Source organism: Lissotriton vulgaris, chromosome 8 (assembly GCF_964263255.1).
Source record: "Lissotriton vulgaris chromosome 8, aLisVul1.2, whole genome shotgun sequence".
NCBI lineage: Eukaryota > Metazoa > Chordata > Amphibia > Caudata > Salamandridae > Lissotriton > Lissotriton vulgaris.
In genome coordinates this window covers 538,035,165-538,058,191 of record NC_141696.1, presented here as the reverse complement: position 1 = coordinate 538,058,191, position 23,027 = coordinate 538,035,165, and the positions used below count along the sequence as shown (strand labels likewise).

The 23,027-nt window shown below is 46.8% G+C and overlaps 1 protein-coding gene across 4 annotated transcripts in view; it reads left to right on the top strand.

Moving 5' to 3' along the window:
• Positions 1–23,027, top strand: part of RPS6KA3 (ribosomal protein S6 kinase A3) — a 796,620-nt gene that overhangs the window by 665,008 nt on the left and 108,585 nt on the right. For all 4 annotated transcript variants that reach the window (XM_086934351.1, XM_086934352.1, XM_086934353.1 and 1 more), the window contains one exon: positions 22,226–22,343. In XM_086934351.1, coding sequence (XP_086790477.1) covers positions 22,226–22,343 — 118 coding nt within the window. The remainder of the gene's footprint in view (positions 1–22,225; positions 22,344–23,027) is intronic.

The window sequence follows — 23,027 nt, the reverse complement described above, 5'->3', positions numbered from 1 at the left end:
ACTGACGAGGGCCTGGGGGACTGTTCTTCTTGTATCTGTCGGGATCCACCTGTAGATCTTGCGAGGCATGCAGAGGGTGTTGAAGCAGGAGGAGGAGACTGCGTGGACTTGCTTGGTCATGGAGAGTCTTGAGTCGAGGACAACTCCCAGGTTGCTTGCGTGGTCGGTGGGTGTCGGGGCTGCTCCCTGTGCCGTAGGCCACCAGGAGTCATCCCAGGCTGAAGGATTGGAGCCGAGGATGAGGACTTCCGTCTTGTCAGAGTTCAGCTTCAGTCAGCTGATTTTCATCCAGTCTGCGATGGCCTTCATTCCTTCGTGGAGGTTGGAATTGGCGGTGAGGGGGTCCTTAGTGAGGGAGAGGATCAGTTGAGTCGTCTGCGTAGGAGATTATGTTGAGGTCGTGCTGTCGGGCGACTTGTGGGAGTGGGCCATGTAAAATTAGTAGCCTGGTTCTTGAAAGCCATGATTTTGCACAAGTACATAGCCTGCACTACTACAAGTACATTTTAGCACTGGCTGTGTCAACAAAGAAAACATACTATCAGATTTTTCCTCCTTTTCAAATTCAGCCTCGTCCGATAATACCTCGAGTAGTCTGCCCTGAAGCAAATTTCAATCAGAGTTCCCCTGGCTGCCGTCCCACATTTTAAATGAACACAGAATCATCCAGCTATATGGTCAGAGTGCTCATGGAGTTTTAAAAGGTCTATTCAGAGTGTTCCCACCAGCTAGAATACAGTGACCTGGAAATTGAATTCCATGCTATTGTAGTAAATTTCATCAGAGAAGACAAGGGGAAACCCATTAAATCACTCTGGACCATGGGTGGCAAGTATTTATCAAAACAACAAGTGGTCCTGAGTATACGAGAATGAGGAAAAAAGGTATATATAGATCACAATGGAATTCTATATAGTTCAGAGTTCCTTGACCAACCGGCCAAGGAATATTTATTGGTTCAATAAGTTTTGGATTTTGAAATACAACAATTAACCCAAAGAGTAAGGGTTAAATTAGGGCACAGTCCTGTGCCGTACAGAGAGAGGGAAGGCAAGAGGTTAAAGGTAAGTGAGGAAAGTAATCAGGCAAACATAGTGAGCTATCAGGTCACTGGTTTTAGATATACATTAGCAGTGTATCCTGGAGTCATTCATACACACAATAATATCATGAAAGTACATGTATGAATTACTCTAAGGTCGACGTTTCGATCCCCAGCTCAAGTATCATGGGATCATCATCAGGACAAGAAAAAATAGTTTTGCCTGAACACAATTATTTATAACACCAAGTTGGTGGCTTGAGGTAGGATTCACTTCAATTGGGAAGGTCCTTTTTGGGTCGCCCACGTGATTCCTTCTTAGTCGGTGAGCCGTACTTCGAGAAGCGGTAGGGTTGAGGTTCTGAAGAAGCGCCGGTCTAGGTTTAAGGGTAAAGCCCAATCTTGTGGGTTATTGGGTAGAATAACACCAGTATCACGGGTCTTGAAAATATTCAATTGGGGAGTTCTGATCCTCTGCATTTATTTACCTGATATGGTGTAAGGTTTCATTGTTTAAGCAGAGGTCCGATTTGGTCACCGGGAATACAGTCTATTACTTCTAGTTGAGGCACGGTGCGCTGGACAACCAGATGCCTTCAGGGCAGGATCGCCGTTCTCACGCTTCTTGGGATAGCGCCGGGTGAGGGAGTGTGGCCAGAGAGATAACTGGTCCGCGGTTGGGAGCAAACAATTCTCCGCAGACGCCGGTGACCTGAGCTGCTCTCAGTGGAACGCTCCACTGTTGTTCTCCAACGTTGGTATCTTTATTAGATTCACTTGTGACCCGCCCTCCTAATTAAGTAGATGCTCACCACAGACATTATCTTATGTCTTTGTATTTCCACTCTTGTGCTAATAAATCAGAGGTGTGAAGCACTCTAGGAGGGGTGAGCCAAAGAGCAACTTCATCTCCTTGATCAAAATTTGGGCCTTTTAGAAACAGGTGTATAGGTTTAGAATATGGGCAATTGTAATGGCTTGTACGGCTGTCGGTGCCTAGTACTGCTGTTTTAAAGTTACAGATGGACTCCTACTTAGACAATGGGTAATGATTCAAGCATGTGAATCTTTAAAAGATATCCGTGCAGGAGAGCCATAGTTAAGGTAAATTATTTGCTTTTTACTCAATTGTTGTATCACTTGAAAGTTTATTGAACGTTGGGCAGCTGCAAGTCTGGTTTCTGTGCATATGGTTTGAAGAGGCCCTGGTAGAGGTAATTGATGGCTTGCTAGAAGGTATTGACCCACAAGATTTCCACTTAATACTTTTGGGCCTTTCAGCATTTGACACTGTGGTCCACAAGATCTTATCCCAGATATTGATGGGAAGTTGTGGGAGTAATCATCTGAACCGTTGAAATGTTTGTTTCCTCCTAAACAATAGAGGTCAGATAGCCCAGCCTCATTCTTGGTTGCTGCATGCAGAAACCCACAAGTATTTGGAGCAAATGTCATTTGGATTTTCAGTGACGGGTAGGTAGCAGGTTTTGTGGTGGCTTAGGAAAAAACAATCAACAGTTAGACTTTAGCCTTCAGTGTTTAAAGGAAATAAGTTTGTGGGTAAAGCAGAGAGTCCCTGCAACCAAACTGTATTTAAATCAAAACGTTACTAGTTGGAATATTGGCTTACAACCTAATCTTCCCAGGCCTTCTAACTAAGCAATCCACCCAAAGAAAAAAGTCAGATGTCAAGTTAGTTGGACGATACGCTTCCCGTGCAATTCCAGATTGAAATCGTGACAAAAGTATCTTTTTTCACCTAAAATGTCTGAAAAAAGTTACAACCACTAATTCCATTCAAGTTGCAAAGGATTCTAATAATCCTAGTTTTTAAAGCCCCATTGGACTAAGACTGTACCGTTTACTTGGGGACTAACAACTATGGTACTTCTCTAAAAAGCTCAGAATGTGGGGTCCACCTAGCAGCTAGCTTAAAAAGTAGAGACCCTGTTTATCAGCAAGAAGAGATCTCTATTGGCTCCCAGTGAAGAAAAAGGGTGAATTTCAGTTGTCTGCATTTTACTTAAATAAATTATTAGCCCGAAAATATCGAATTGTTGGTGGAATAGTCTTCCATACTCCATAAGACAGGAAATAATTTTTTTTTAAGAAACAAGCTCAAGAACCACTTGTTTTAGCTCTTCCTCCTCAAAGAGTACTGATTATAAGTAAATGTAAATGTAATTTGTACTTGTAAAGCGCACTAATACCCCAACTGGGGTGTCCTGGTGCTGTACCGCATACCGCTGTGGAACCCTTCCTGGCTTTTCCCTGTGAAATGTCCACTCCTGGGCACCCCCAAGGTGAAGCCAGGCATCCCAGCGCTGTTGGGGCCGTTGTGGAGATTAAGCAAGCTATTGCCCAGAGTTGCAGAGTGGGACCCATGATTAGAATAGGAACCGAGGCGAGAATTATCAGGCCCGAGGAAATTGAGCCCAAGACCCGCCGAGGCGGGAATTTAACCCTGGTCCCGGGCCAGACCTCTGCATTAGGGTCTGCCGCTCTAACCATTGAGCCAAACTTTTCGACAAGTAGGTAGTGGCATTTGGCACAAGGTGAATAAGATGAACACTGCTTAACCTTCCACATTAATATATCCATATGCAGCTTCCCAGAGTGATGTATACAACCATTTTAACAAGATCGCCAAAAAAGTACATGTTGCTCTTGAAGAGTTGAAACCCGTTTCCTTATGCAGAGCAATCGTGGCCCTATCCTGCTGTAGACAGTGGGTTTAATTCTGAAGAGGAAATTCAAAAGGTAAGTCCGTACACTATGAAACTAGTAGCTATATATACTGACATAAGGGATATTAAGAGAACAAGGCATCCTATTCAGTGACCTTCCTGGGTGCTGGTCAATCCAGGCTGAAGGTTGCTTGTGACTCTTGGAAGTAATGGAACTTTCTTACAAAGCCAATATTCCCCAGTATCTGAAGCCTTGTTTCAGATGGACCCAGTCTCATGAATCCAGAGTGCATGCGTTTTGTTTCCTGTTCAGCACCAACACTTTCTCTACCCCTTCTGATTTCTTGATGTGCTAACACCAGCTGGTTGCACCATGATACTCAATTAATCCAGACTCATATTGTTGTAATCTATTACTCGCCTCTTCATCGACTGAGTAATTGCAAATAGTAACAGTGGTAAATCGTTTGGGTTTATCAGGGTTGTCATTTAAAAAGTTGGAACTCTGAGAAAAGAAGGCAGAAAACCATGTAGGAAAATGTCAGCTATTAAGCTGGCTGGAAGCTTGTCCAGCTCAAACAGGCATTGAAGGAGAAATGTGGTTAAATAGTACAAGTATACTACTTCTGGACTGTTTTCTGTCAGAGCACCAGTGCTGGTAAAGAATCAAACTTGTAACCTTTTGATTTTGGAGTGTGGGCCCACAGGAGTATTTCAGAGGTGACTTTGTATGAGAAGAGGCAAACTAAGTTGGAACCGAATAACTATTTGGTATGAAATTTAGTGGTATTGGTGGTAAGGTGGAGGGTATGCTAAGGGGTATACAAGAGAACGGAAAGGGCACTGTTTCTGGAGAAGGTAGCGTGGAGGAAAGGTGTGAATAATTGTGATAAGTACTGAGTTATGCAAGGATCAAGATATTTAGAAGGGGTTGTTCATATTTGTGGCTGAAGTCCCAGGGTGTCAGAACTAGGTTGTCACTTGGTGCGCTCACTCTCTTTGAAATGTTTGGATATTTGAATTATTTGTGTGTCTTACTTGGGAGGAAGTTGTGAAGTATTTTTAGCAGCAATATGTGTAATGCTTCCAGACTCGCTATGTTTGAATTCCTTGTCAATAGACCTTGCCAGTGCCAGATAAAGTTGAACACCTTAGAGTATGCTTGCTTTTCATGTGTTGGCACAAAAATACAGCATTTGCACAGCTTAATAACTGCAAACACCTGTTACAATTCCAAACTATATTTTGGAGCAAGTTCATCCTCAATTACTTCACTCTTAAGAAAATGCAGTCTCACAGTTGTGAGGTTGTGACTAGTGTGGGTACACAATGCTTACATAATGCAGAACCAGACAATTTGACATGATCATATATGTAGTATTGGATTTCAAAGAAATTGCCGTCTCCAATGCTTGGTTTTATTGATTTGTATTGACTGTTCACAGTGTGTTTGAACAGGCCAGCATCTAGAGGTTTCAGATGAATAAAGGTAGCTATTCTGATAGACTTCTAACCGTAAATTCCTTACTTTAGAATGTTCCCCAAGTGTCAGACTGGTTCCTGAAAATCTTCAGCAGTATATCTAAATGCCTGTAGGTGGCATTGATTGGCGCTATGTCTAAATTAACATTGCGATGACCATGTAAGTGCCACACTAGCATGCTGACATACGTTCCTTTTTTCTGCCCCAGAGGTGCAGATCTGGTCTTCAGTCATTTTTTACTATCTTTTTGACCATTTTGTCAACTATTTTTGAGCTGTTGCTCCCTGTGTGCTCGAGACATGACCCCTACGAAATCTACAGGGTTTAAACTTTGCGGGAATGTCACAGGCAGAAGTCTGTCTGATCGCCATTTGGTTTGTTTCTGTTAATGAGTAACATCTCCAAGGCCTATGCTGAGTGCAAGTTAATGCCCCACAAGGCGATTCACGAGTGGGCAATTAAACTTCTGGTACCATGGCAGAAGAAGGCTCGGTGACATTCCTGGTCCTGAGGCAGATCTGGGCTGTTTTTGGAGCAGTTCATGTAGACTGTCATCTTAACATTCCAAGTCCTCTTCCTCCAAATCCGGTAAGTCGAAGAAGCACAAGAAAGATGGAGTGTTTTTCAGCTTCTCCATCCAAACTCTCCTGCACTCCACCTGTGGAGCCTGCAGCAGTTCTGTGACGCCATTCATGCCATCTTTGGGCCACTGACTTCCTCTGGTGCACCTTTGGGCCCCACAGAGCAGCAAGAAGACCCAGCTGGATTACTGCTGTCTGGTTCATCCCAAACGCCAGTTGAGCACTCTTGATCTGCCCCGACTCGAAACATATACCACCACAGGTGTCTTCTTCCAACCCACCTCCCTCCCGGCACTGCTTGTCTATCATCCTCCACTCTGAGCAAGCGCTATTCACCATCATTGCCGGTGCCACCTTGTCCCTACCAACACCTGAACTTCATGCCACTTGATAGTCCCTCCCTTCCTGAAGGTGGAGATGAAAACGATTTGGTTCTATGGCGGAGGACCCTAATTATTCTGAAAAGTTGTACAAGGAGTTGGGTGGCGCCAGTGGTTTGGGCACATCCCCTTCTCTGGCATGCTTTTCCCTCCAGGTCCCGTTGGAGTAAGGCGCATTCTTCGCTGCCGTGATGCACGGGGGTGTTCTTTGCCTGCAACTGGCAGCAGTCGAGATCAATAACGTCTTGACTGAGGTGCTTCACCCAAGAGTGGATTTGGCTGATGCCTTGCTGCTCTTCAATGAAGCCCTCATCAACATTCTCACCTGAAAGACACGTTAGTGATAGATTCCTTACTCTAGAATATCCCCAGGCGTCAGACTGGATCCAGAAAGTTTTTCGTCAGCAGTACCCATGAGTGTCGGAAGGTGGCGTTGTGCAGCTCCACGTCTGCCGCTGGCGACGAAGGCGCCAAGATGACGTCACAGACTACTTAGACGCCACCCATGCGCAGTCACGTCAGTTTTCTTTTTCCGCGCAGCAAGCGCAGATCTGGTTAGAGCATGTACCTAGTCACTTTTTGACTAAACTTTTGAGACTTTTTTTCTTCCATTTTTGAGTTTTTGACTCCTGTTGCCACGTAGGGATGCCTGGGTTTAAATCCTGTGGGGCCTGTCTCCGTACGATGTCAGTGGCCGACCCCCATGGCGTCTGTCTCTGGGGCGCGACCATGACTCCCGGTCATATTCTGACTGTCAGGCCATGGCTCCAAAGGCCTTGCAGGAGCCGTCCCGCAAGCTGCTGAAGGCCCGGCAGTCATCTCTGAGCCGTTCGAGGTCCAGGGGTTGATTGAGGGCCAGCTTATCCGGGCCAGTCGTTGACTCCTGCCAGGGTGCTCTGCCGGCTGCTCCGCTCCTGGTGCCGCAGTGGGTTCCGTTAGTTCCACCACCACCCTTGCCTGGGTTCCCGAACAATTTTGCTCCTGGTTGGGACACGGAGCCGGACCGGCGCCATTCACGGCGCCATTCAACCATTTATATTCCCCTGTCCCTCCCCCACCGCAACAGCCTTTTCCACAGGCAGTGAAGGAAGGGGACGACTGGGAGGGGTCTGAGGACCCTCTCGCACGGCACTGCGGGTCTCAACAGGAATGGATAGAAGAGTTGGAGGATGCAGGTGGCCTTGACCTCTCCTCTGAACCTGGTTTTCTTTCTTCTCCTACAGTGACTATGGAGGAGGGCACCACTTACACTGTGGTGCTCCGTAGAGCAGCCCTTGACCTTGACCTGCCTACAGTGACCCTCAAAACTAATCTCCTTACTGAAGTACTTCAGCCGGCGGCAAGCTCTATGGAGCCCCTGCTACCATTCAATGAGGTGTTAACTGACGTATTGATGGGCACCTGGTCTAGACCAGTCACTAGGGTTCCTGTGGACAAAAACCTAACCAGGCATCATTGCCCGGCCCCTGGGTACCGTGCTTTTTTGACAACCCACCCAACTCCGGAGAGCCTGGTAATACAGACCTCCACTTCCCAAAGCACATTCCCTACCACTCCGCCGGATAAGAAATCTAAGGAGCTGGGACAGTTTGTCAAGAACCTGTTTTCATCTGCCAGCTTAGGGCTGCGGTTGGTGAACACCCCATGCCTCTTGGGCTGCTACTCCCACGCTATGTGGGACACGGTTGCACAGGTGCTGCCTCAGTGTCCGGAGGAGGTTTGGACAATGCTTTCCCAAGCTGTTGCTGAGGGGAAAGATGCAGCAAAGTTCGCCATCCGGTGTTGACTGCAGACTCACTGGGTAGGGCGATTTCCACGACAGTGGCCCTCCCTCACCATGCCTGGTTGCGGTCCGCTGGGTTTTCAGGGGATGTTCAAAGTGCTCTTATCGACATACCCTTTGATGGTACACAGAAACATTTTAAGGACTGTCTGGCTATGGCCAAGTCCTGGGTCTCTACACCACGTGCCCAGCCACGTCTGCTTTTGTTTCCTGGCCACAGAAGTGGCGCCCGACATGTTCATTCAGCCAGAAACCTGCGCAGAAGCAACCTCCGCGCAGACGTGGTTCCCACCGCGGCGGGACAAGGGGCCAGCATGTAGGTCAGTCCACCTACGCTCCCGCAGCATCCGCCTCAAAACCTTCCTGGTCCGAGCTTTGGGAAACACCCCACGCCGGTGGGTGGCAGGATTCGCCGTCACCTCCCCCACTGGCGCTCTGCTACCTCGGACAGGTGGGTGCTGCAAATCGTCCGAAGGGGCTACTCCCTCCCCTTCGAGACTGCCCCTCCAGCCATGCCACATCAGTTCCACCGCATGGAGGTCAGGGGACCACTTTTTTGATTCTCCAGCATGAAGTTACGGCCCTCTTGGCCAAGGGGGCCATCTAGCACGTTCCTGGGCCAGAAGTAGGACGTGGTTGTTATTCCCACTACTTTCTGCTCCCAAAGTAGGAGAAAGGGGGCCTGCGCCCCTTCTTAGACCTCAGGAACGTCAACAGCTTTCCCCGGAAGGAGAAGTTCTAGATGTAGACTCTGGCTCAGGTCTTGGCTGCCCTCGACCCTGGAGCCTTGATGGTAGCTTTGGACTTACAGGACGCATATTTTAATATCCCCGTCCCGCCGGCCCACCGGTGTTACCTGCGGTTCACGGTAAGCCTAGAGCACTTTGAGCTTGCTTCCCTTCGGCCTTACCAGTGCCCCTCGTGTGTTCACAAAAGTGATGGCGGTGGTCGCAGCTCATCTACGCAGATCACAGGTTCCAGTCTTCCCCTATCTTAACGACTGGTTGTTGAAATCTGGCTCTCCGTAGGCAGTCGTCTCCCACCTCCAGACTACGGCCGACCTCCTGCTTTTGCTGAGGTTCTCCATCACCGTGCCAAAGTCGCACCCGAGTCCCTCTCAGAAGCTCCCCTTCATGGGAGCGGTTCTGGATAAGACATTTTTGGGTTTATCCTCCCGAGCAGTGAGTCCGATATATTCAGGCTATGATTCCGATCTTTCAGCCTCTATCCCGGGTTTCAGTCGGGATTATTCCTCCGGCTCCTGGGCCTAATGGCTTCCTGCATCCTGCTGGCGCAACATGCCAGGTGGCATATGCGTCTCTGCAGTGGGACCTGAAGTTCCAGTGGGCACAGCATCAGGGCAACCTGTCCGATCACATCCAAATCTCGGAGGGCACTGCACGACAATTGCAGTGGTGGCTCACGAATCATGATTGGGTCAATGGCAGATCCCTCTCCCTTCCCCAACCGGAGCACACAGTGGTGACTGATGCGTCCCTCCCGAGATGGGGCGGCCATTTGGGAGAGGCGGAGATCAGAGGCCTCTGGTCTCCAGCGGAGTCCCGGCTCCATATCAACCTGTTGGAGCTTCGGGCGATCCGACTTGCACTGATAGCATTCCTTCCCTCTGTCCGGAGAAGTGTAGTGCAGGTGTTCAGACAACTCCACCGCCATGTGGTACTGAAAAAAACAGGGGGGGTGGGGTCGTGGCCCCAATGTAATGAGGCTCTGTGACTCTACACATGATTGGAACATCAAGGCATTACCTTGGTGGTTCAATACCTGGCAGGTTCTCTGAACGCCAGGGCGGGCGAACTTAGCCGCCGGTGCTTGATCGATCGCGAATGACATCTGAAGTCAGACGTGGCACATGGTCTCTTTCTGCAGTGGGGAGAGCCTTGGTTAGATCTATTCGCCACCAGTTCTGCGCATTGGAATTTCCGTGGCAGCACTTGCACAGCGACTCTTTCCGTTGCGAGTGGAGCTGCGGTCTGTTGTACGCCTTTCCGCCTATACCACTTCTGCTCAGAGTGCTGAAGAAGATTTGGCGCGACCAGGCCAAAGTCATCCTTGTGTCTCCTGATTAGGCGCGAAGATACTGGTATCCCGAGCTACTCAGCATGGCAAACGATCTCCCGATCAGACTGCCTTTCCGGGAGGATCTTCTGTCGCAGCAGCAGGTGACGGTTCTCCACCCGAGCCTCTCCAGCCTCCACCTCCATGAATGGAGATTGAGCGGCGGTACAAAAGGGGGTGGTGATGGACGGAGCATCTGAATCAATCAAACATTCACACCCAGTCAAAAGATATGGGTTTAATCCATCACCGTTCTTTAGCCCACTCTGCCACCCCAGTTCAGACTTGGCTATATGCAAATCAGTCTGACCCTGTGCCTCATGGGAACAGTCCAGCCCGAACTGCCAAGATTGAGCGGCAACAGTTAACAGCTTTCCATCTCCTCCCCGAAGTCTGTGATATCATTCTGTCAGCCAGGCCTCCCTCCACTAAGACGGTATACGCCTGCTGGTGGAACAAATTTGTGGCATGGTGCACAGCAAAGGCTGTGGATCCTCTTTCTGCCCCTATTTCCGAGGTCCTTCTGTTCCTTCTCTTTGGCCCAGCATGGCTCTGCTCTGGACACTATCAAAGGTTATCTTTCGGCCATCTCCGCCTTTCTACTGCTTCCAGATCAGCCTTCTCTTTTTAAGTCCCTGGTTGTTAATCGCTTCCTCAAAGGCATTACACACGTTTCCTCCTGTGCCTTTCATAATGCCTCAATTGGACTTAAATCTTGTCTTGACCTATCTGATGTGTGCTCCCTTTGAGCCCCTTAATAACTGTCCCTTACGTCTTCTCACTTTAAAGACGGCTTTCCTGGTTGCTATCACCTCTGCCAGAAGAGTGAGTGAGCGCCAGGCTCTTTCTTCTAAACCTCCTTTTCTTTCTGTTCATACAGACCAGGTGGTTTTAAGGACTCTTCCTTCTTTCTTGCCAAAGTTCATCACACCCTTCCGCATCGGGCAGACCATCACTTTGCCCACCTTCTTTCTGGCTCCGCATCCTTCAAACGAGGAAGATATGCTCCATGGTCTGGACCCAAAACGTCCTCTCTCGTTCTATCTGAAGCACACACTAAAGTTCTGGGTGGATGACCAACTTTTTGTTGGCCACGTGGGCGCCAAGAAAGGTCGGGCCGCGCATAAACTAACCATCTCTCGGTGGGTTGTTCTGTGCATCAAAGCATGTTACTCGTTAACTCGGCTAAGGAGGAGCCTCCTGTTGGGCAGCTTGCCCATTCTACCAGGGCAATGGCAGCCACTACTGCCTTGGGACGCGGCGTTCCCTTGCAGGACAACTGTCAAGCAGCTACGTGGGCCTCGCTGCACATGTTTACCAAGGATTATTGCAGTGACAGTCAAGTCCTGAGAGATGTCTTCTTTGGCTGTTCTATTCTCCGTGACTTTCTGGTGCAATCTTGTTCGCAGACCCTCGGCGGGACTGGTATTGCTGGGGTATCTATTCTAAGGTAAGGAATCTATCACTAACGTGTCTCTTTCAGATGCACAAGTTACTACTTGTGTAACGATCTATCTGTAAGAGACATTAGTTAGTGATAGATTCCTTACCGCCCCGCCCATCCTCCCCGTTCTGTGAACTGATTGCTAGGGTTACGGTCATCGCTTTCAGGGCCCTAGTTTCATGGCACCAGTGGTCAGTTTCTTGCATGGCTCTGCGTTCCTGGCACGGAGAGTAGTGTACAGAACCGATGTCGGCGCGCATGGGTGGTGCCTATGTAGTCTACTTTACCACCTTCCAACGTGCAGGGGTACTGCTGACGAAAAACTTTGCATATCCGTTCTGATGCCTGGGGATATTCTAAGGTAAGGAATCCATCACTAACTAATGACTCTTACAGATATATTGTTACACAAATAGTAACTTGTGCTTTGGGCTTAGGCTAAACCTTGCACAGGGTCTCCTGTACCCTGCATAATAGCCCAATGCCAATGTCCCATCCCAGACACATAGCCTTCCTCTCCCAGCACCACTCCCCTGAGAACCTGGTATGAAGGCCTCCTCCTCGAAGGCCAACACAAGTTCGTTCCCTTCCACCACACCAGCCAGAACGCTAGAGGGTGGGCACCTTTGGGAAGCATATTTGCTTCTCCACCAGCCTAGCTTTATCTGTGAATGCCACATGCTTCTTAGGCGGTTACTCCCATGCATTGTGGGACTCTGTTGCACAGCTGCTTCCTAAGAAGAAATGTGTCATCCTCAACCAAGCCCTCAGGGATAGCTGGGACACAGCAAATTTCGCCATCAGCACTTTTTCCATTCTACCCCCTTTGGTATTATGCCCCAACGAGACCTCAATTTGGTAATCGCGATTCTGATGTGTTCTCCATTTGAGCCAATACACAGCTGTTATCTGCAACTCTTGCCTCTCAAAATGGTATTTTTATTGCCCTTTACAACAGCCAGGAGGGTCGGTGATCTTCAATTGCAGTCTGTCCACCCTCCTGACGGCCAGGTTTTTCCTCATCAAATTTGACCTTCGGACACCTGCCTCATTCCTGCCGCAGCTAGTCGCTTACTTCCATTTCAGGCAGAGTACCACTCTGCCTACCTTTTTGCCTGCCTCATCCCTCCAAGGAAGGGAAGAGACTTCATCTTCTGGACCCCAAGAGAGCTCTTTGATTTACAATGATCACACTAAAGATCATTGAGTTCACTGGAAAAAAGAGCGAGGCTGTACAGAAGCGAACCATCTTTCGATAGATTGTTGCCTAAATTAAGATCTGCTACACACTAGCTAAAAAGTAGCCTTCTGAGGGCTTGGAGGCCCATTCCACCTGCGCGAAGGCAGCTACTACTGCATTAGCACACTGGGTACCTGTCCTGGACATCTGTCAAACCGCTACGTGGGCATCATTCCACATGTTCACAAAGCACTACTGCTTGGACAGTCGCGCCCATTAAGATGGCCATTTTGCCCATTTGGTCCTCCAGGTAATTTTGGTTTAAGCCACTTTATAGGCCAATCTCCGGGCACTTGATGTCCCCTTGTAGGCAGATAGTGTGACCCACAGGCCGACCCTCGGTTTGTCCTGATTCATATCTCTCTGACCTTGAAGCCAACCATCTGTGGTGGTTTCAAATTTTACGTTTTCTTGTAAGAGCAACCTTTTTTTCTCTGGTTGCATATACACGTACCACAGAGGTTCACATTAGGCACTTAAGTCTACAGAACAGTCTTTTTTTCCTTCATTTTTCTTTGCCACATTAGGAGCTTTTCAAAGTTTTCAAGACTGATTTAAAAAAAAAACCTGTAAAAGATTTTTTTAAGGAAATGTCTCTGAGAAAGGAATGCTTTTGCAGACCGTTTCCCCCAAATAGCAAGGTTGTTTAGAATTGAAAAATCTCACAGCTTTCCAAAGTTGTGTAGTCAAGTTTGCACAAATTCCCCTCTCTGTGACGGCCTTCATCATATTTTTGTGCGATAGTCTCTTTTCCTTCTGACCACATAGAGCAGTCAAATTAAAACAGCAAAGGGGGATGTGTTAATTCTGTTGAGGGTCTCATGGGGACACCACTGTATTCGTGGAATTAAGTTCTTTCGCCTCTTGTAGTTCTATTTATAAACTGTCATATTTCTGGGGCAAATCATCCCCATTCTCCTCGCCAGTAGGTAAACTTTGTTTCGAATCAGAACCAAATATATTCTAGATCCTCTTCGGATAGCTCCGCTGTAGTGGCAGTATGTTGTCAGCAATAGATTTGCAGCACAACCTCAGTTGGGGTCGAAACCAATTTGAGTCTGGTCGGTTAGGGCCTCAGCACATGATCCACCTACTGGCTCCAGCGATGTCCATATTGATGTAGATGAAAGGGAGTCTGGGACAGGTCTTGGAGGCAGAATGTAAGTCAGCACCAGATATGGGGCGAACCAGAGGGAGGGAGGCACAGATGGCGCCAAAGATGGATCTGCTTTTGGTAACCCAACTGCCTTGCCCTGTGGATTCTTGGGGCCCAAAGGCACACTATAGAGAGGTGGAGAAGTGTCAAATATGCAGCAAGGTCACTTACAACGTTTTGATTTGCTTCAGCATCACCGATGACGCGGGGGTGCATCATAACCAACTGCGTAATCTGTTCTGTAAGCAAGAAACAGGAGTGAGCCCAATAGGCACCTTGAGATTCTCGCAACTTCTCTTTAGATTGAGAGTGACCAAATGGATTGAGTCCTTTCACCTTCTTGTGTTTACACTCCAACTTAACTGATGATTTAGATGGTGAAGAGTCTCTGTCTTGAAATGGGACTCAAGAGCAGGAGTGAGTCTGTTTGACTTAAAGCTGGACTTACACGAGGTCTGTAATTTTTTTGAGGTTTAGTGACATACAGATTTAGGTCACGTTCCTGATTGCCTTCTGGTTCATGAGGGCACAGTCCACACAACTTCAAGTTGTGCCCTGAGGCCAAACACCGAACTCACAACTCCTGTTCCGCTACTGACATCTGTCTCCAACATTCTCTGTAAGGCTTGAAGCCTTAAGCTTTTGGTGGGGACACTGTTCCCTTGCACACTAGATTCGAATAGCAAAAATCACTGAAAGACTAACAAAAAAAGGGAGCAGAGATCCAGATCCTCATTCATAGGCTGGGAAAGAAAATAACTGATAGTGGAGCTGGTGGTGCTTTTATGCAGCTCCACTCTTTCACTTCCGTTTGGGAAGAAATCCAACATAGACCTACACAGCCCCACCTTGCAGCACACTGGTACACTGCTGAGAAAACTGATGGATCCAGTCAGTCTCCTGGGGATATTCTACAGGTGAGGAATCTGTGGTTAGAGTAACAACCAGACTGTGTTTACCAAAGGTAAGTAGCTTGTTTTTTTGGATAAATGTTCATGAATCTGCACTTCCATTCTCCTTTCCATTACACGGTTGCCTTTCAAAGAATTCAGACCACAGTCAGACGAGAAAGCACTCTTATGTTTTTTTTTTTGGTCCTCATCTCACCTTACAAGTCTCAGCGGGTCTTATGAAGCCGCCTTAGTTATCTGTCGCCCCTACGGCTTACCGCACTCGCTTGGGTCATCCGACCAGTCCCATTGTTTCTTAAGGGACCATGGTGTAATCATAAGACCAATGATGTTACAGTAATCTTAGGTCCTTACCCCAGCTCACAAGGGGGTGCCAAATGTTCGAGATCTTATCCTCCACTCCATCATACTCCAGTCGTGCCATAGAGAATGCAGCTTTAAGCCAATCCTCCCTTTGCGGGGATAGGGAGGCCTTCCACCTCTTACACACTTCCCTTCTTGCCAACAATATCAAATTCAATAGTAGACCCCTATCTTTCTGCGAGAGGTTCTGGCTGATGCGACATCATCTCCAAAGAATACCAATTGCATATTTATCTCAATGTTGGTGTTCAGTATGTCCAGTAAGTTGTCACCTACCTCAGCCCAAAATCTAGTGAGTGTTGGGCACTCATAGAAAATATGTAGGTCATTGGCAAGAGGTACTGCACATCTGGGGCATTTAGGGACAGGATAAGGAGCGAACTTTGTAATTTTTGCCGGGGTGTAATAAAGTCTAATAATAACAAAGAAATGATTTTTTTTTTAGGCAGGCAGGTTTAACAGATCTGTACAGGGTCTTCAATGAGGATTCATATAAAAGGTCTGCTGGTGGCCCGAGTGGGGTTCCCGTCCACACTGCAACAAGGGCAGGTGTCTCATGGTCTTCGGCCTCCAGCAGACTATTGTACCACATAGAGATTTCCTTATTCAATGGGCGTGTCCCTTGCAGCAAGTCTTCAATCTCCCTGTTTCCACTGATCTCTCGCTTTTCTGCCTCATACCATGATGTTAACTGTATGTACTTTAATCTCGAGAGCCCAGTACCAATCTTATCCCTCAGGTAATCCCAGGGATATATCCCCACAGTGTCCAACAGTTCAGACGAAATTTTGACACCAGCCCTCTATCGCCAGTGCCAAACCATCCTGCAAGCAATCCAGGGTTCCTGGGGCATCCCATACAGGGGCATTATCATAGTATCCAATGCCCCAGCTACGCCTGAGCCTATACCAAATCTCCAGAGATGCCCTTAAAACCTTCAAACGAACCCTCTTGAAGAACCTAGGTGATCCAAATTTATACAGAAATGCTTCACCATCTCCTCCCCCTTCTACCCGCACCATTTCGCCTAACAGCCTCCCCCAGGCTGATTCCCCTGGCTTAACTAACAGCATCTGTATGCTTTTAAACTGGAACGCTGCTGCATATAGCCTTACGTCTGGGAGCGCTAACCCCCCTTTTTTTAATCTGCGTCTAAGTTTTTTCCACGCGAGTCGAACCCCTTTGTTGCCCCAAATGAAACTGTTGATCTTACTCTGTACTTTACTCAGACTTTTACTCGGAAATGTCAGAGGAATTGAAGAGAAGAGGTATGACAGTTTAGGAATGATGACCATCTTTACTAAGTTGGTTTTCCCGTATATAGTCAATGGGAGATTTCTCCATCTACTGAATAGGCTGTCGATTTCCTTTACCACCCTCTTTAGATTTAGCTCAGGGATCTTTTCAATTTCCTTCACTACATAAATCCCCAAGTATCTCATCTCTTCACTTTCTGTCCCTGACCACTCCAAATTCCAACACATCACCTCCGTCTTGGTTCTATTAACAAGAAACCCAGAAATTAATCCAAACTCGCGCATACGCTCTTCCACCCTTATGATAGCTGTATCCGGGTCGCTTGTATACAGCACCAAATCGTCAGCATACAGAGCTATTTTTGAGCCGTATTGTTCTGATCTGAATGGATAAATTGACTCATCAATCTGATCATCTGGGCCAACGGTTCCACATATAAATTAAACAAAAGAGGTGAAATCGGACACCCCTGCCTCGTTCCTCTCTGAATATTAAAACTCGCAGTGAGGAACCCATTCCAAAATATTCGGGCAGAGGCACCCTGATAACAATTCTGCAAGGTCTGTATAAAAATGGGACCAAAACCCATAACCTTCAGAACCTCCCATAGATATGCCCAGCAAACTCTGTCAAACGCCTTGGCCGCGTCGACCGCGACAACGGCCAAGGGTTCTGTCCTCTGGATAGCCAGGTCGATGTTACCTATAAGAAGCTGTATTTGTTCCTGTATATGTCTACCTGCGACAAACCCTTTCTGATCTGGATGTATTAACCCAGGTATCAGTTTGGCCAATCTCCCTGCTAAAATGCCCATAAAGATCTTATAATCGGCATTCAGCAGGGAGATTGGGCGGTAAGAGTCTGCCTTTTTTGGATCCTTGCCTGGTTTCAATATCAGAACTATTATTGCCTCTTTCCAAGTGTTAGGGACCTTTCCGTCCAAACCATAGATTGAATTAAAGGTATCTTCCATGGGTTCAAGGAGCTCCTCTTTGAGATGTTCATATATTTCACTCGGGAGCGCGTCTGATCCTGCAGCTTTTTTATTCTTAGATTTATTTATCTGAGCTACGATATCCTCTGACGTAAAGGGAGCGTCTAAGTTGTTTTTGCTTTCTTCCGAGAGAACTGGAAGTTGTTTATTACTGAGAAATGACTGAATCACACATGGTCGGGGAACGAGGTCTTCCCTGTACAGGTCTGAGAACATAGAGAGAAGACCGGTCTGTATATCTTCGGTCTTATTTGAAATTTCCCCGCCGGCGTTTATTTTGAGTTATTTTATGTCATTCCTAGCTCGGTCGGTTCTGGCTTTCCATGCTAATAAAGCACCAGCCTTTTCTCCATATTCATAATTCTGCATCTTACAAGTATCCCACTGTGCTCTACATTTGGCTTCTAGTCTCCCTCTATATTCTGATCTTGCCTCTTCCAACTTCCCCAAGATTTGAGTGAGTTGCTCCCGGTCCCCATTACTAGCACCATCTCTTTCTCTCTCCAAGCCACTTATCCTCTCTTCGATACCCTTTAGTACCCCCGCTTCAATCTTGTTCTTATAACAGATGACTCCATGGAGTTTCCCCCTGAGCCAGGCTTTATAGGCTTCCTAAACTACATCGGGTGTTGTTGAGTCAGAGTTGAACATGAAAAACTCCAAGGTCGAGGCCTGTACAGCAGCAATCACATCAGGGTCCTGCAGCTTGGTCCTGTTAAGGGTCCACCTTAGTGACCTCCGCTGTACCTCCTCGATCTGATATACAATATGTAGAGGTGCATGGTCAGATAGATGACTCGGGAGAACTGAAATCTCCCCTATGTTGGCTAATGAACCTCTATCTAAAAGAATATAGTCAATCCTGGAGGAATGACGGTACTTTTTGCTATAAAAGGTAAAACCCTTCTCGTTTCCTTTTATTTCCCTCCATAGATCAACTAGGTCCATATCGTGGATCATATTAACTAATGCCCTACGTACCTTCACTGCACCTTTATAATGGCTTAAATTAGACCTATCCTTAAGGGGGTTGATCAGAACATTAAAATCTCCCCCTACCACGTATGATGGCAGCTCCAGCATCCATATCGATTGTAGTTTGTGGATATAATCTGGATCGTCCGAATTTGGACCGTAAAAAGAGGCACAGACCATATCACGATTTTCAAATGCTAATGTAGCGATCAACCATCTACCAGAAGAATCTGACTGTGCTTTTTTTTAACTTTTGAAAACATTGCGATGCTTTCTTCATAGCTCAAATGTGTCTCCTGTAACAGACATATTTGTGCAGTTGACAATTCGAAGTGTTTAAGGATAAGCCTCTGCCTCCGAGGGCATCTTAAGCCATTGACGTTCCACAAGATAAATATTGCCCCACTACTCCTTGAGGTCACAGCAGCCATCCTCCTCTTTTCCTACCCGTGAGTGTCGACCCTTTTTTGAGGCAAGACTTACCACAATTACATAAAAGGTTTAGATGAGGTTGATTTTTTTTCCTTTTTTCACACTGCTCCCCCACCACGTGCCCCCCCTCCTACCTAACCCCCCTCCCTTAACCCCGTGCCCTCTCTGCCCATGAGGAACCCTCCCTGCTAATAGGCAAAAGCCTATTTAGCCATCTATCTCCTCCCTGGAGCAACTGTATGATCACAGTTATTATTTATAAAAATTCCTACTAGTTGCACATTATTTTGGTTAAAGACCCACTTAATCTATGTTAATCTATTTCTATTTCGCTCCCTGCCCCTCTTTTCTGTCTCTAATCTTGGCTATAAGGGCGTCTGCTTCCTCCCCTGACCTAATCAAGTGCATGTGGTTGTTCCACATTACTCTCAGCTGTGCCGGAAACTTCAACTGTGCCTTAGCTCCTAAGCTATTTAACTCCTCTAGTCTTTTCCCCATCTCCCACTGCCTTGCTGCAGTGATATGTGAAATGTCAGATCTTATATAAAAAGTAAAGGGGTTGGAACTGTTTAAGTGTATGGAGCCTACTTTTAATGCAGTGGAGAGAATCTGTTCTTTTATGGAGTATGTCAAACGGGGCGGGGTTACGAGGAACATGGCGGCCGCTAGCTGAACGGCCGTGGTCACCTTCCCCTACCTATGTAGTAGCTAGTTTTCCTGCGTAGAAATGCACTTTTTAAAAAGACCCATATAATTACATCCAGCACTCTGCAATATTTCCCTGTATCGTAATTAATTAATTTAAACTTCATCTGACTTTACCATAACTACGGTTAGCTGGTCGAGTATGCCCCCGAATCCCCCGAATCTTTGGTTTCGCCGGTCAAGCAAGGGTGAAAGGTTGGAGATCGGCGAAGACGGGTGCAGCTGGGGCAGTGACCTTAACTGCCTGAGAGCGGTAACGACGTCTCTGGGAATCGACACTGGCTGTGGGAGGAGGCGGCCAGGTTGAGGAGGAGGCGTGATTCTGCACTGCTGGTGTTCTGGGTCAGTGGCGGCAGAGCCAGCGGGAGTGTCTGCGGAGCTGAGGCTGCGAGGAAAGCAGAATTAAAAACCGCAAGTAGGGTGAAACGGGGGCAAAGTAGTGCTGGCTGTGTAATATACGAGGCAGAGAGCAACCGAGTGAGAGAAGGTGGTGAGAGTATTATACGTGCCAGGGCTCTCCAAAGATTAAATCACCACCAACTCAGCGGTAATAACGTCACAAGTGATTTGGTAAGGTGCATGGATGTAGAGGGAGGCTGTGACAAGGGCAAAAACGCCAAAGAGCATAACAAGGGCCAGTAGCACCGAGGAAAGCCATTCTCCCAAGAGAAAGAACAGATATACACTAAGAGCCAGGACAGTGTTTAATTCATCCAAGGGAAACCCTGTTTATCCACCACGCATTTCACCCCCTATTCTGGCAGTGAAGAAGCGGGCAAGAAGGGTGAAAACCAAACTAAACACCTCTGAAGAGTATTTAAGCCCCAAAACCATCAAAAGTAGGGGGGAAAAGAAAGGGGTAAAAGTGGCAGAAGTAAATATAAAAGTTACCCCCTCACTTAAATCTTATTATAAAGTAATGTCTAGTACCATTACCACAACCTCTGCCTCCAGCTGCTCCCCCCTGGAAGCCCAATCAGCCCAGCAAGCATCCAACATCCAGCCTGTACAGAATAGTAAGGGCACGCAACCCCCTCAGTTCTCTCAGTAAACCTCCGCTATCTCCGAGATAAATGCAGAGATAAACACCCTAAAGGGTCCGATACAGGGAGGTATCAATGGGAAGAGCATCGACAATTGTTCTGCCCAAGTAGACGTAGAAGTAATAGTACATGCGGACATCGGTCTAAGCAATCCATATTCGGCTTTAGAGGAGGAAGGCCTAAAGGACACGCAGTGTGCCACAATATCGGCCAGAAGCGCAGATATGATGAGCATAGCACAATATGTATCTGAATGTCGGTTTGACCCCTGTGATAGTTCAGGTACGGGTATCGGTGTTGTGTTCCATACAAATAAACAAGATGCAAATGCAGGTTCGTTGGCCAATATTCTATTGGCCATGAAGGAAGAAATCACTAGTAGGTTTAAAGTATCTGAATCCAATCAAGCCGAGATGGCCAACAGATTTACAGTCTCTGAGGCCAACCAAGCAGCAATAAAGGCTTCATGTGAAGAACTGACTAAGAGGGTAGACAAAGTTACTCTCAGGACTGAGGTAATGGAGTTGGAGCTTCCTAAGATCAAGGAGGTGGTGAGAACTACCGAGGCAGAGGTCACTAAGCTGTCTGCACAGAATAAAGAGCTTAAGGAAGACATTGAACGCTTGGAAAATTATTCACGTCGGAATAATTTGAGAATCCTGAATGTGCCAGAATCTTTGGAGGGGGGGATATCAAGGGGTTTGTCATAGCTCTGCTGAAGGGGACTGTTTTAAAAGATATGCCAGAGGTGGACCTGTTGCATGACATACAGAGAGTGCACCGTGACCCCTTCAAGAGAAATCTTACAAAGCAGAAACCCAGAAAAATTCTGGTTAAGTTTTTTGACATACTCCATAAAAGCACTCTTATCATGGTGGCGGAGAAGGGTTTTGGGAATGCCCACATATTCTGATAAACATTGCTGGACTATTGGTCATTACTGAGGATTATTGATTTGATTTAAATGTAAAGCCCTGGCGATGTTCTAGGAGGGGTTTGGAACGAAATGCGTTAGCTGGATTGCACTTGTTAAAAAAAGAATTTTGAAGATTGATAAAATAAAGGAAGTCTTTACAAAATGTATGAGAGTAGGTTTGTTTCCCTGGTGCACCTCCTTGCTTACAACATGTTTGCCTTTCTCTTTATTTAATTTTAACAAGTAACATCCTAAAATAAAGATCAACTTTTGAATGTCATTCTGTGGAAATTCAGTAATCATTCTTTGTGCTAAGCCTCAGCGAGGCATTCAGTTAGCTGAATGGCACTGAGCCTTCCATCTTTACAATTTACAATGTGCTCTGGGCTTGGGGAAGTGGGGGGGGGGCAGGCATCTTCTCGGAGGATAAGTCTCAAGCCTTAACTGAGCGTCCTGACTTGTAAGTATTTCACACTTAATTTAAAATACCTTCTCTGGCACTCAGGATATTGAAAAATGATTGGTTGTAATTCATTGCTGTAGGTTACTTCGCTCTTAAAGATTGTTTTCTGTTAACTTTTGAAACTTTTTTGAAAGCAGTATGCTGAAATATGTGCACCATCAGAGTTTGAAAAAATATGTATTTGGCTCTGAAGATAATCTGCTGTTACAATTCACCTAGGTCATGAAGCTCGCTTATCTTGAGAGACTTTGTTTCCCATAAAGTTATTCTAAATGTAATTCCCTTATTTATTAGTTACACTCCATTTGCAAATGGTCCGGATGATACGCCTGAAGAGATATTGGCTCGAATAGGCAGTGGGAAGTTTTCTCTGACTGGTGGATACTGGAATTCAGTTTCCGACACAGCAAAGGTAAGGGCACACCTTGTAACTTGAACATGTATTTAAGGTAGCTCAGCCTACTCTCAATGCTATTGTTGGAATACAGGATTGAAAAGCACTTAAGTTTCTGCAATATATTGTAGGAATAATATATTTGAAGCTTCTGATTAATGCTTCTAACCACAGATTCTTCACCTTACTCCTCGGGTGCCAGAATAGATCCAGAAGTGTTGTCTGCAATGCTCCACACAGGCTCTGTAGTGTACCATAACAGAGTCAAACTCCATATAAGTAGCCCCCCCCCCCCTGTTTGCTGAAGTCAGTTTGCTTCTTTCTACACCCTCCGACATTGATCCTGAGCTCCTTTCTCACATTAATTGGCCTTTTGACTACATCAAAACAAAAACCAGTGCCCCCTCCAAAAACGAAGCAACTTCAAGCCATGCAGACTGAATGAAGCAGAGGTCTGTTGCAGACCCGCACACAGAATGTCTCTTGTTAGAAATGGGTATTTTGGTTGTCTAAGGCTTGCGCCAAAGCCAGGCAGAAACCACCACTCCATGTCAGGGCAAGGAAGTCACCCGACAAGATAACCCCTGCTCACCCTCTTGGTAGCTTGACACGAGCAGTCAGGCTTATCTCAGAGGCGATGTGTAAAGCATTTGCGCACGCACCCACCAGCAACAACATCCCTGGCCCCCCACAAAAGGAACT